This window comes from Mesitornis unicolor, unplaced genomic scaffold, assembly GCF_000695765.1.
Source record: "Mesitornis unicolor isolate BGI_N332 unplaced genomic scaffold, ASM69576v1 scaffold15048, whole genome shotgun sequence".
NCBI lineage: Eukaryota > Metazoa > Chordata > Aves > Mesitornithiformes > Mesitornithidae > Mesitornis > Mesitornis unicolor.
Window position 1 is genome coordinate 23,892 of NW_010201501.1, and position 14,731 is coordinate 38,622.

The 14,731-nt window shown below is 36.1% G+C and overlaps 1 protein-coding gene across 1 annotated transcript in view; it reads right to left on the reverse strand.

Moving 5' to 3' along the window:
* Window positions 1-2,581: 2,581 nt before the first annotated feature.
* Window positions 2,582-14,731, reverse strand: part of TACR3 (tachykinin receptor 3) — a 39,011-nt gene continuing 26,861 nt past the window's right edge. Inside the window, exons 4-5 of the mRNA XM_010190118.1 lie at window positions 5,491-5,687; window positions 2,582-2,897 (exon numbers count right to left, since the gene is read on the reverse strand). Coding sequence (XP_010188420.1) covers window positions 2,582-2,897; window positions 5,491-5,687 — 513 coding nt within the window. The remainder of the gene's footprint in view (window positions 2,898-5,490; window positions 5,688-14,731) is intronic.

Consider the following 14,731-nt stretch of genomic DNA (forward strand, 5'->3'; position numbering starts at 1 on the left):
CGTGTTATCTGAGGCTGTGACAGAGACAGATTTGCACCATGTATCATTGTAATGTTCTGTTAAAGCAATGTTGTGATTAGGAGCACAGATTTCTTTCTTTGTTGTACAGAAATATCCTGTAATTTCAGAGTAGAACTACAGGAATGGTAAGAGTGTTTTTGACACCACTACTCCATCAAGATATAGTGAGATTAGCAATGTATTACTTGTCCAGGAGGTCATATCCTAGAACACTTAGTAAGGTGAAATTGTTTCACTAATTAAAGACATGGGTGTGAGGAAGCCACCATTGCTCCCTCAATATTTGTCAACCAAGGGTCATAAAAGTTATATGAGAATGATATTTTATATATTTGTGATGCTGTATTTTATATACAGCTTTTCAAGATTATATTCTACATTTAAAAACAATAAATTAATCTCATTAAAACCATATTGTTCAAACTTATATTTGTGTTTGATGTTTATCAACACTGATTTTGCAACAACCATAATTAGAAAAGACAGTTTATTTAACAACTATACGTTTTCTGTACCTATGTTCCTCAAAAGTTGTACATGAGCAGACAGACGACTTTACAGCATGTGTTTGTAACATACCACCATCAGGTTAATATGCTTAGGTTAATTTTTGTGTGTGTGTGAAGCTATCATGAATCTTCTCAGTGGAATTGTCGAACACTTGTGAAGATTTAAAATTCTTAAACCAGAGTGTTTCAGGGGGGAAAATAGAAGAATATTTTTGTACTATATATCTTTTTTCATGCATTGCATGACGCTTGGCAGATTACTATACACTTTTTTTAAAAGGAGAAGTGAGAGTACAACTATGGCATGATGGAAAATAGAGCTGTCTTTTCAGATACACAGACTGCTGAAAAGTATGAACCGGCATTTAAAAGGAAAGACATTAATGAACAGAGCTCTTTGCTTCAGTGGATTTAAGATCAGGCCTTGGATAGGAACAGTGTGTCTGGAATTATGACACATTTTTGTCAGAGTACAATACTCTATGACCAGGTTCTTCAGTTATTCCACACGTGGAGGTTTTAATGTTAAATACCAGCTTTACTTATTTGAAGATATTTCACCTTATGCAGGTTTTTGATTTAGCAGAGTGATACAGCAATGCACTGAAATCACAAAACAAACACAAATTACACTTAGCAGAATATAGTAATTGACTATACAGATGAATCACAGTACAAACATGTTTCTCATTACTAGTCTTTTATGATATGCTCACTGTCACAGTGCTGGGCATCCACATTGGCTGGGAAGGAATGTGGGCGAAAGCCAGCTCAAGCCTTTCTTTGAATTTCTCTTTGTTACTTGCTCAGCTTTTGTACTCTGTTGAGTTGAGCCAGATATACACCCTCTGTGCTGGTCTGGCTAACTCAGGCAGACCTTCACACTCTTTTGTTGAGGTTTTGATTAACTGTTTGAGGACAAACATTCACGTAACCAGTTGATCCATGCAACTAATATTGCCATTTGTCTAAAACAAAGTCTACCATCTGGTCCTTTTGGTATTAAGTTCAGCTTTCTTTGCAACAGTGGTGGTCAGTGGATTTTGACTGAATTGGGTGTGAAAGTGTCTGTGTAATAATGACTAACATGTTCTCAGATGCAGACAGAGGAGTATTTTTACATGCATCTAGCTAATGAAAATTTGGGAAAATAGCCCAAATATTTTTTTTCCCAGTGATGTTTCGTAGTGAATCATGTTACTGTATTTCCTGCAGAGAAGAGGTCATTACCAGAGTGGTATTTTTCATATATGTGAATCTCCAGTTTAAAATCTTTTGACCTTCCTAAAGTCAATCACAAAACTTCTGTTAGGGTAACTGAAGAAATATCTTACCCTTAGTACTAAGATACCAAGCTATAGGACATCCATCTAAGCAATACAACTTTCTGGAAGTACTCATTCCATTGGAGTCCAGTGTTCACTAATGCAGACACTTTGGTGGAATTTTAGTTTCTTAGAGACTTTCTCCTTTAAAAAAAGATTTTTCATATATATTTGAAAAATTGTACTGTTGCAGACAGAACTGAATTTAATGCACTTGAACTTAATTTCATCTGTTTGCCTGGGAATAAGGATAAATTGTAAAGCAATTCAATAGACTTGGGGATCATTAGGTCTTCATTATAAGGACTTTTAAAATCAGATCTTATGCAATTTTGTTACTGTAGAATTAATACACTCATAATCAAAAACTTTGTACATTTCAGCTTCAATAAGTAAAGGAACCTGTTGCATTTCAGTAAGCAAAACATAAATGCCGCTGGTCAGATCAGCTGAAACAATGTTTTTTACACTATTGGCTTATTTTAGATAATCCTCACAAACATAGCCCTGTATAAGGTGCGACTGTGCTTTCAGACCAATGCATACATCTGTCTTCAAGTTTCTCTCCAAAGCAGAAAAATAAGTGACGCCTGAAAGTTTCATGATATTTATAGCTAGGGTTCATCAGTGGAATTACGTTTGCTTTCCTGTGGTATGAATATCTAGTCCCAGAGTAGGAGAGCATTGTCCAATGCTGCCCTTTGAGCAGCTGTCACCATGGCACGCTTAGGAATAATCTTCTGCTGATGTATGCAGTGAACTGATGAGACTTGAGGCTGTGGAGACGGTCTTGGAATTCCTCTGTGAACAGCCATTGAAACTCGCGTCTCTTGGAGCTGCTCTTTTCTTGCGGCTGCTGTGGGTGTTGTCTCCATCATTAGTGTCGAACACCACCGTCATGCTGGACTCCATTCTGGACACAGCGTATAGGCTACTTTGCCGGGTGGGATGAAACCTGGCTGCCTTGAGCTCTAGCTCATCATAGCTGGACACCTCAATGAAAGGGCACCAGCGGAAAGCTCGCTTGAAGCCAGCTCGGAACCTGGGAGGAAAGATGCTTGGTGAAAGCCTGTGCTTGCAAGAGGCAGCCGCAGGCCTTCATCTGAAAGTATATACCGCGCTGACAGCAAAATGACTTGGCTAATTATCTTGCCCCTAATCCTGTTTGTGGTGAAGTCAGTGGGAGTTTGCTTAACTAAAATCTGAGTAGGCTAAAAAAGATAATGGTAACAGCTCATTTCTGTTTCTGATTTTCTATTTACTTTCCCAGCATTTAAACATAGGTATTTTCCTGACACTCAGTTTCTTCTCCTTTGCCTGTGCCTAGATGAACAAACACCAGCTTTCATAGCACTGTCTTCAGAGAAATAGTTTTGATTTCACCTGTGATGAAATCTGCACCTGTATTTTCATCTTCTCTCAAGAAGAAACTTGGTAGCATTATTTTCTCTAAAATACCATCCCAGATTCCAATATACTTTCCATGTTTCCCTCTCTAACAGAGATGCTTAAATGGGATTGATATAATGACTAGTAATTGTTCATATAAATTATTTGAAAAATAATTTGTAATAATTAAATAAAGTCCTAGAAAGTTGAAAATGAAATGAGAATAGGAATTTTGAGGCTTTAGTGAATTAGTGCTTGCAATATTCATACAGTGTTATTTTACTTCAATTCAGAAGCAGAGGTTTACTATAAAGACTATTGTTACTTGTTTTGTGTATGCATTTCCAGAATAGAAGTTAAATATATTAGAAAAATAATTTGCTGTGTATTTATGTGTAACCTGAAAAAGAACACCTTTTCACCTAGACCTAAAACTTATCAGGCTTTTCTCACTTGTCTTGCTTCTCTTGTTTTTGTTTCAGCAATCAGTTGTGTTATTTATTTTGTCTATAAGCTTTTTGGAGCAATGGCTCAGCTACCATAGTGATGACCACAGATAAAAACTTAGGTTGAATTTTCAGTGAAAGTTGACTGGTCTCACAGAAATAACTTTCTTTCATCTGCAGTTTTTAAGTTGTCACCAGGTAACAGCTCTGTGGCAAAATGAGCACGTAGCTTGCTGTTCAACATTCCTCTGTTTGGATGCAGTCCACATTATGAAAAATATTGAAAGAACCTCTGATGGGAGTTGATTTAGTGAAGGAAGTTGTAAAACCTAAATGTCTTTAGACTGTACTATTTTTCCTCTCACCTTCTATCCTTTTTCTTATTCAGGGCATGGTTTCTCTTCATCTTGAAATAACGCTCTTTTTATCTAGATGCGGAAGTAATATCCTAATAAGCCTGGAAGATGAGACTGGGGACAGATGTTATAACTCTGTCTGATACTGGATCCAGCAGAGGTGATAATACTGCAGTGTGTCTCAAAATTGTGAAATTGTTGTTGATTTATATTTTTTAGTCTAGACATTTAATTTTGCAGTGTATGAGTGTCAACGTCAGCCTCTTCAGGGATACAATTTTTTAATGAATTACATATTTTGTAACTCTACCATTAAAAGCTTTTGAAGAAAATGGTAATGTTTCAAAGGTTTTGTGGTAGTAGCTGAGAAAATATGAGGCCTGGTTCTTCCTCGCTTTTGATTTTGCAGACACCAGACACTCAATGAAATGTGATTTCTGTTGATGTTAATGGGAAATTTGCCATTTGAGTTATGATTTTGTTCTGACATACTAAAACTTTAGCTTCTCTTTAAACAGTTGTAAATGATAAAAGGGGCAGAAAGCTGTATGAAATCACACATTACTGTGACATTTTAAAAGACTATGAGTGTTAGGCATCATAAGCTATCCTCATCAAGGAGGCAAACTACAGTGTTTTTGCACCAATAAAAACTCGGCAGGATTTGGTCACTAACAACTAATTCATTGTTCTTGGTGGTCTTTATCCAGTGATACTAGAAGCAATACTGAAAAACAGGATGGTTAGGATAATGTTTGTTTAGATCCAAGCTGAAATGAAAAACAAGAGTTCATTCTGCAAACCAGTAGTTTCAGACTGACAAATACATGTAAAATCTCACAAATCTCAACGGATCCAGTGCCTTTGAAATTCAGAGCATAATGCATTGCTATGAAACAGTACTGTAATTTAGTATTGAGTAATGAGAATATAAATATTTGTTTTATTAGCCTGTTATAGACCTCAGAGCTCAGTAGAAATCTAATAGTGAGGTGTAAAAATACACAGTAAATCACATTTTATGTTATATACTTCCAGCACTGCAAAACAAATTTATGGCTACAATTAGTTAGTGAACATACAGATTGCACTATATATCACTAATGACTGTCTTTACTACTTAATTTTGATATTTTGCGAACCAAAAAATATTAAACTGCTATAGATTTTAAATTTTGCATATGACAGTGGGAAGGGTTGCTTTTTGAATACTTAATTTTGTTCTGAAATTTTAAGTAGACAGAAGTATTTACTGGAAGTGTGCATTTGGTTTTTTTGGAATTCATTTCAAGTACAAACCTAAAGGAAGGTTTTTTTGTATTTTGTTCTCTTTCCCACTAACTGAAAATTATTCAAGTGAAAAATCTTTGTCTTTTATTGCATTTAAACCATTTATAATCTAATTGAAGTTATGCATACCAAGTGTTTCATAACCAGCTCTTACCTCTTATTAAGACAGCAGTAGATAATTGGATTGTACATTGTAGAGCTCATGGCAAGCCAAAAGCTGGCCAAATAGATTTGCTGAATGTATTTCCACCGATTTAATTGTTGATAGATCCCAGTAACTATGAAGTAAATGTGGTAAGGCAGCCAGCAGATGGCAAATGTCAGCACAACGACAATCATCATTTTTACCACCTGAAAGAAGGAAGCAATAATGTTATTTAATAATTTACATTAGCCTTTTTTATTTGGACTAGCACTTCAACATCCATTAATGATTTTCTTGCATTTGATTATTAAAGTTAGTCAAAACAAAGATGAATATGCTTTTATATAATTATCCTTTTAATCTGACTTTCCTAAATTTCTGGGGTGGTTTTTTGTTGTTGTTGTTGTTGTTTTTTATTTTTTATTTTTCCTTAGCTGGAGATCCTCCTTGTCCTAAGAAAAATAAGATGAAAATATTCTTTCATTTTATTTGTATTGTTTCTTCCAAGTAGTGCATTTGCTTACTTGTATTTGGCTATCTAAAATATTACTTTTTTTTCCCTGTACATCTAATAATGAAGTAACATTATATGGTGTTTTATTTGAACACCTTGTTTTGGCCTTTGCTGTCCCTGGTGCTTTTTCTACTGTGTTCTGCAAGAATAGTCCTTGTACCTGATTATTAGATATGATTTGAGTAAATACTAGGTTGTAGGAAATGAACAACTGCACTATCCTGTTTAATTTCAGAGGCTAACAATTTCCTTGGCTGGTGATCATTATTTGTTGTTCTCTGCAGGCATTGTGACATCTGTTAGATACCATAGTTTCCATTAAGTACAAATAAAAAGAAGCTCTGTTTTGTGCTTGCAACACGAGAAGAAAAGTTGCAAGTCGTGTAAAACTTCACTCCTGTCTTTCCCTCTTCAGCTATTCCAACTGCTAGTCCAGGTACCATTTTCAACACAATATGTCACATGTTTACACAACAAATTTTCTTTGTATAGGCAAAATGAAACCAGGTGTGATAGATCTGTGCTAGGAGGTCTCTTGTTCATTTGTACTGTGAATACTGAGGAATAATAGGGATTGCTCACAACAGTTCCTTTTATATCTCTGTACATGGTGCTGTTTCTTACTGTTTGTGGTTTTTCTAGGAGGAAAAAAAAAAGACCTGAAGTTTCCCATACCTACATATCTTAGGTTGATAATTTTATAAAATTTCAGCTATCATAATAAATATTTTTACACATGAGTGTTATGGTGTAATCATTAACTCATATTACATTTTCCTGTGGGAAACATAAAGCAATTTTTCATTTAAGATCTGGCACCAGTTCACAAGCTTTCCTGCTGGCTGGGACTGTACTGTACAAGTTTTTGCATATGAGAATACTTATTATTACTGATACACATACTTATCATTTCATAAAGATACAAAAGGAACATCTGTCCACACATAAAACAGCATTATTAATATTTGGTTCTTCTAAAGCAACAGTTAACTGTAAATCATTGCAGAAGGAAGGTCAGTATTATTATAATGGAAATATACCAAAGTACACCAAAACATAGTTTCACTTTCGGTGAGTTTTTATCCGTATGTCTTTACCTTTACCTTTACACCATGTATGGGTGTATATGGGACTGTATGTGAGATGTTTTTTGAGGGACAAAAGAGGTTGTGACTCTATGTGAATAGACATTTCTGGACTAAATTATGTATTGGAAATGATGCCATAAAAATATGTTGTCAAATCACAATCTATCATTAAATGGCATGTCTTTTCTACCCCTTTGGACATAACTTCCACTATTCTTCTACTGGGGATTTACACCTGTGCCTTGCACACATTGTACATGTAGAAGACTTAACTCTGTAGTTTTACCACTGTACTTGAGCTCTGTGTCCATTGATTTACTGGTGCACTTTGCTTGTCGCTTTGTTTTTATATCTGCCAGGAATGATAAGTATTACTTCAACACCATTCAGGATTTTTGTAATTTCAGAACACTTGAGAGCCTAATTACTTGCCTTGATATTTAATTAGCAATACCAGTAGCAGTAACTTGCAGTACCAGCTCTGCATGTGAAATTATTCCTAGGTTTATTTAGCATTGGAATATCATAGGTACTAAATGGAAGGATTTTTGTCTCCCAAGTTTTCAAAGTGTAATCAGGCAAATCCATGTTTGTACTGAACATTTCACCTGTTCGGTCCTTGAGAACTGAAACAGTAGAGCTGTTAAAAAAATTACCTAAAAATTATCGTATCATTTTTTTCTCAGATAAGAATGTATCAGTCTGAGTTTCACTGAAGTGAATGGTAATATACTGATACCTGTATGTTTAGGGGGAGAAATGCAATGGGGTTTTCCTATTAATGTGTAAAGTGTTTTTTCCTGGAACAATTAAGTGCTATTTTTTCCAGCAAAAATGGACGTTTAAGAAAAGTCAGTGTTAAGTTGTCATTCTTTTGAGTAGTTAGTAGTACAATGCACTCATTGACATATTACCTGAGGAAAAGATACTTGAGATGTTGCAAGTCTATGTGGCATAAAATTGTTTGAAACATGGGGCAATTACAGTTGTATTTTATATCAATCACGGAAGTTATGAGAGGAACCAAAAAGCACTATTCCCTCCTAATTTCATCAGCTAATAATGAATATTTGTTGGCAGAATTGGAGGAAAATAAGAATAAGAGGAAGCTGAAAAGGAGGGAGATTAGTCTTAATTTCTTTACACTTTCAGAGATAGGCACACACACAGTGCAAGGCCATACCTTACAGTTTATGGCTGCAGTTCTTGTCCATCCTCTTGGTCTTTCCAGCGTTAAGTTTCATTTCTTGATTACATCAATAACTGTGAACAGAAGCTGCTTTCAATTTCTATAAACCCAGGGCACCTTGAGTTTATTTGGTATAAATCCTGAAGAATGAGTGCCAGTAAACTGTTAAGCTCAATTAGGGCACAGGGAAAATAAGTGAACAGGCCAAGTATGAATTTGCCACAAAAGCCTGATTGTCTTTTCCCAGTACACTGTGATGTTTCACTAAAAAATCTCCACTGACACTTTGCAGGTTCAACTGCAGAGTAAAAAAGAGAGCCTCTTTCTTTTTTTTTGAATACTTAGACCTGTGACTCTGACAATACAAAGTTCTTTTTTTTCATTCTTTTTAATATGTCTGTTCTGCTTTATTTATTTGAGTTATTACCATTTTTCAATTGCTTTCTCTCTGTTCTGTGTTGCATGGAATTAATAATAAGAGTTTACTCTTGTGTGTTATGAAACATTTCTAAAGCAAGAAAACCAGAAAACTACTGAATGCAGTTGTGCTTTAATGTCTAGCTCTTTTCCTGCCACCATTTCACCATGGAGCATTCCAAAATGTGTGATTGCAGTGAACTTGAACCTGTGTCCCAGTGACATCACTCTGTTCTGTTCAGTCTCCCTTTGTGTATTCTGGGCAGCATGGCTGAGGGAAACGTGGTTTTTGTGTTCCAGGACTTACTTCTGTTAAAATGAGTTTTCTCTCAGTTGAGCAACCTTTAGGCAAGTCTTGAGCTAGATTTGGAATATGATGGAAAATCAAAGTATTTTATATTTTGCTCAACATATTCTGCTGATATTGATGTAGTCCTGCCTATGTCTAAGAAAAACTGTGTCTATAAAAAAGGTAGTTTATGTTCTTTGTAGTCTTGTCCGTTTCATTAAATCCTTCGTTTCTGAGTAAGAAGCATTCTTCCATTAATGAATTTTATGTAATGAGGAAAGGAATGTATTTAAAAGGACAAAACCAATGTAAGTCCATTGAAATTGGAGTTTGCAGGTTTGCCTTTGTTATGAAACATTTGAAGCAGAAAAAGTGAAAAGGAGCCAGCAGATTCTGCTACACTCACAAAGAGCAGCAAATAGGAGTTTTTTTTCCGTCCCTTTTTTTTTCATTAAAAACAGCTAGGAAAATGAGTCTGATTTAGATGTAGCATTGAGAATAGCTCTTGAAAATTTAGGAATAAAATATACTTTTCTGAGAGCCTCAGTTGATGCTGGGATGCTATAGCAATTCGCATTATAAGGCATTGATTTGCCATCAATACCTAAGACTTAGGCTGGGGTTATAATTTCCTTTTTAATCTGCTCTGCAGCCCCTTATTGCCTTTCTAAATCATCTTTGATGTTTCTGCTTCTACAAGGTCAGGAATTTGGCTTTTGATTTCATTTGCACCAACATCACACGCTATAACTTGATCAGTTTTGGAACTTTTACTCCTAGGTGTTATACAGATGTAAATGAGAAGCAGAGCAAATACTTTAAGAACCCATACAGTGTAAGAAAGTCTTTACCCACTCATGGATATTATTTGTCCATGTGACTACAACATAAAACACAGTTCACAGAAAATCTTTGGTAGTCATAATGTGTTTCTCTTTCTGCTCTGTGCTCTTTTGAAATAAATGAAATACCAGACTGACATTGCACAATATATTTCTCCCAAAATGTTAGGATGCAATCAGTAAATCCATTTCTCAGTCATGGGGAGACACATGGCACTTGTGCATTAAGTACCAGAGGGAAGGGAACAACATCATGTCTTTTGCTTCTCCACAGTGTCTAGTTGGAGTAAACTATCCTTTGCAAGAAAATTAGTGTTCAAAGGTAACTCTACTGACATTAGTACAGAGATAGGACTGTTTTCTGAGATATCAGGTGCTGTGGGTTTTCAAAAATTTTTTATAAACTCAGGGATTTTTGGTGCTCTTTTAGCCCACAGAAAGGATAGATTCTTAATAGCTGAAGGAGACGCACATTTAGAAGGAGAAAGAATTGGAGAGCTTGATATTCTTTCAGTCAGGTAAGATACTTGTCAATTCCAGTGCTCGATAAATAATTTTATTCTTCTCACTTACACTTTCCATCCATGTTTTCTCAGTTGCTTGAAATATAGAAACTGCTTTTCATTTCAGTTTACATAATCCCTCGCTGCAGACAGAATTCACAATCACTTACTTTGTTATTTAAGCTATAAAGTTGAAAAGATGTTCTGTTCTAGTATGCAGTAGCTTTGAATCAGATTGCTATCTTACATATGCCAAAATGTGGGATCTCTCCCCAGATCAAAGCAATTCTGATATTTTTCATGAACAATCTTAGCTACTGCCATTTTAAAATGATACTTTTCTGTCGTTGCATGGAAAACAGCTTTGACTGTGACTTTAAGATTCTCTCAATATGTCAAGCAGTATCTGTTCCAATGAAGGGAATGGGTAAATCTTTTGCTCAGGCTTTTTTGCTTGAGAAGACAAGGAAATGCATCTGAATGAGAGTGAGGAGGAAATGTTGCCACAAGTCTTATGTTACTTTATCTAAAGGAGATATCTTAATTTCTTGCAAAATATTGTTAGATATTAGACAATATGCTAATGTCTGCTCCTCAAACCTAAAAGGGTTTTTTTCTTTAACCTAGATGACAAGTAAAGGTAGGTGGCCTTCTGTCATTTCCTTGGTCTTCAGCATGGAGTAGCGTAAGTTTATGTTCTTCAGGAAATTACTCTGAGTGGCTGTTGTGAGATTGGCAGTACTGGATGTGGTTATCCACCTAAGATCTAGTTTTGAAAAAACAGTGAAAAAGCTGATCTAGTGCTTCTGTACTTAAGATTCACGCCAGCACTTATTTTACAATAGTTTCCTTCTTTAGATATTACTTGGAATGAGGGATGGGGCACACTTCACTTCTGTGCTTCCAAGCAGAGATGAGGTTTGGTATGGGGAAAACCAAATAGTATCTTCTTTTGTTTTACCAATGGGAGTAGTTGGTTCTTAAGTCTACTTTCTGCCAAAATTCTAAAAATATTCTGGGACCTTTAATCCTCATTGAAGTCTCTCCCAGAACCTTGAAAATGTTTTAAGACTTACTTGAATTTTCCATAAAATTGTTCAGAAGGATTAGCACATTTGATTTTTTTTTTCTCTTGAAAACTAGACCTTATATTGAACAGTGCAATAAACAAATAAGTTTATGCTGAATGCTGAATTATGCCAATGAATTATGCAAAAATATCCCTATGTTGGAGAAAGAATTCAGATTATTTAATATATAGTTTAAAAACCTCTTTCTTCTCTTTTCTGTTGATAGGAATAAAATTGTGTTGTCTGAAGACGAAAAGAATTATTCCTGGACTGTACTTGTTTAAAATACATGGCAAAATTCTGTTCAGGAAAAAAATAGTTAAAACTGTTCTTTTACTGCCATGAGAATTATGCATTTGCAATGATAGTAACATCTTTTCTTTCAAAGGTCAAAGCAAAAGTGTTCATTGCCACCTAAGAAAACAAAAATAATGTCCCACAGTCCTATTTTAATTTAAATTGAGTTTAAAGGAAACTGTTAAATGTCAGTGATGTCTCAGGCCTATTTTGACTTTGATGGACTTAGTTTATTTTTGTTATTCCACAAATGACCATACAAGGTTATGAATTTATTAGGAGAAGTAGACTTGTCAGTCACATACAGGACAGTTTGGAAATATTTGGTCAATAAAAAGGCTGTATATGCTCTGGTCAATTATTCTTGCTAAAAGGTATCAGGGGTGCCATTGTCCTGACAGCATCTGCTATTTCTGCTGTTATACAGACATTTTAGCACTGCTTCAAGTATTAAAATATCCACACTACTTGGCCTTAATGGTCAACACACTGATCATTACTGCACTGGTTTGATACTCCTGTGGAATAAGTCACAAACTGACCCATGCCAGGGCAGCTGAAACTGTTTCCTAGGAAACCTGCTCCAAAGCCTGTAGAAATGGAAGAAACTTTTTCTATCCACCCCAGAAAATGAGTAATGACATAAAGGTGCTTTGAATAGGTTGTTTACGATATTGCAATACAGAAATTTCTAAAGCATGAAGTACTTGAGTTGAAGGATTAAATTTGTTAGGTGAAGGTATCAGTAGACATAACACAGACACCCCTCTGTGTGTAGGTGATGATTTTCACCTGCTTCTAAAAAGCATATTTGGAACATCATAAGTTCTCTGCAGTTCAGTTGCTGCCACCATTTGTGACGTCTCTGGGCTGTCTCATCTGATTTCCTCATTGTAAGTTAATGCTGTAGCAGGAGTTTGGGAAGGTGTCTCACACTAAATCTTAAGGAAGTAGTCATATAGCCTTCTGCTTTAACTCAGAAAAAGATGTGCTGAAATTAAGTTTTGTTTATACACGAATGGCAACACATAATGGATGTAAAAGTGCGTAAGTGCAACACTGGAACTGCAGTTGTGCACTGCTGAACATACAGCTCTCAGCACTGCAGTCCTCCAAAATGACTGATCTGAGTCAGGTGTCCTGGACTTTTCACCACACGGGTTCTGGGCACTGTTCCAGAAAGCTCAACAGACTCAAAACACATGCTAAAATTAACTTGTTTATGACTTCCCTACAGGAACTCGATGAGGAAGAGGCTTCTTATGAGCTCTCTCTTCTTATCTATGTGTATATATATATATATTTATATATATATATATACACACGCACACACGCATACGCAGGGCTATACATGTGGTCACAGTTCAGTATATTTAACAAGATTAATTTGATTGTAGATTAGATGAGTCATGTTCAGAGACAACAAAAGACCTTTTGAGGTTTTCAAGGCTTGTTTGTATGCTGGTGAAAGAGTTTGGTTAGAACTTAAACAACATCCTTTGTCCTGGACGTGGGATATTAAGGTATTAGGGGTCAGGTTCAGAACTTGAACTACACAGAGGAAATGAGGGCTGTCTTAAAAAAAAACAACTCCATAGTTTTAAACATGGAGATCATAATATCCATGCTTAAAATTTAGATTTTGAGAAAGAGACAGATATAGCTTTCATGTGCCTTTCTGGTAGGTATCTTGCTTCTATTATTAAGGAATGTGTACAGTTCAATTCAGCAGTGGATTTAAAAGCACACTGAATTCACCCACATTGGAGTGGTTTGTGGAAATTTTTGGTCTGTTTAATCCAGTGTTACTTCCATTCTTAAAAATATGAGGCATTACTGAACAGTATTTTTTGCCTTAGGACTGTGACTGGATTTAATATTTCACGAGTTTTCTGCCACAAGTGATCAGAAATATAGAAATACAGAGGAGAAACATTAGAGAAATTCTAAGTGCACAATCCTGAGCCTACTCACTGACCATGCAGGTTCAGTCTGTTAACTCTGCCCCTGACCTGAAGTTGTTCCCAGCTGTTCTGTAAGAAAGTTTTAACCAGAAAACTTGTATCAGTTTGTCAGTAAATAGTTACACTGTGCAAGGTTTCTGCAATATAAAGCCTTTTTTTTTTAGAATTTGCAGCTCTTTTACTCCCCAGTGGTTGCTGCCTGAAGCATGGATGATTGGTCTGGAGTGAGGTGTTCACAGTTCATAGCTCCGTTGAGACAACGAATGGAAGCTGCCTCCGTTGCTGAGTGTGCTGTAGCTATTTGATAGATAGAGAGCAAAATCGGGCAGCTTCCTGTAATTTCATTATATTTCACTGCTTTAATGCTGTTCAGAAAATTATCAGGAGGTCTGACTTTATTTTTACCTCAATAGGAAAACTTGTTCGAAATCACAGAATCACAGAACGTTAGGGGTTGGAAAGGACCTCAAAAGATCATCCAGTCCAATCCCCCTGCCGGAGCAGGAACACCTAGATGAGGCTACACAGGAAGGCGTCCAGGCGGGTTTTGAATGTCTCCAGAGAATGTGGAATGACTCCACAACCTCTCTGGGCAGCCTGGTCCAGTGCTCTGTCACCCTCACTGAGAAGAAGTTTCTTCTCAAATTTAAGTGGAACCTCCTGTGTTCCAGCTTGGGTCCATTACCCCTTGTCCTATCATTGTTTGTCACCGAGAAGAGCCTGGCTCCATCCTCGTGACACTCACCCTTTAAATGTTTATAGACATGAATGAGGTCTCCCCTCAGTCTCCTCTTCTGCAAACTAAAGAGACCCAGCTCCCTCAGCCTTTCCACATAAGGGAGATGCTCCACTCCCTTAATCATCTTTGTAGCCCAACGCTGGACTCTCTCCAGCAGTTCCCTGTCCTTCTTGAAATGTGGGCAAATAATTAAAAAGAGAACAAATTCAGAGAAAAAGAATCCTGAAAAGGATTAACCTTGGGTTTTTTTGAAGTTCTAAGCCCATAATATAGCTCTGTAAAAAGTATTTTGTTTTTAACGTGCAATGAAAATAATTTTCCAGTACCTCATGTCCCAG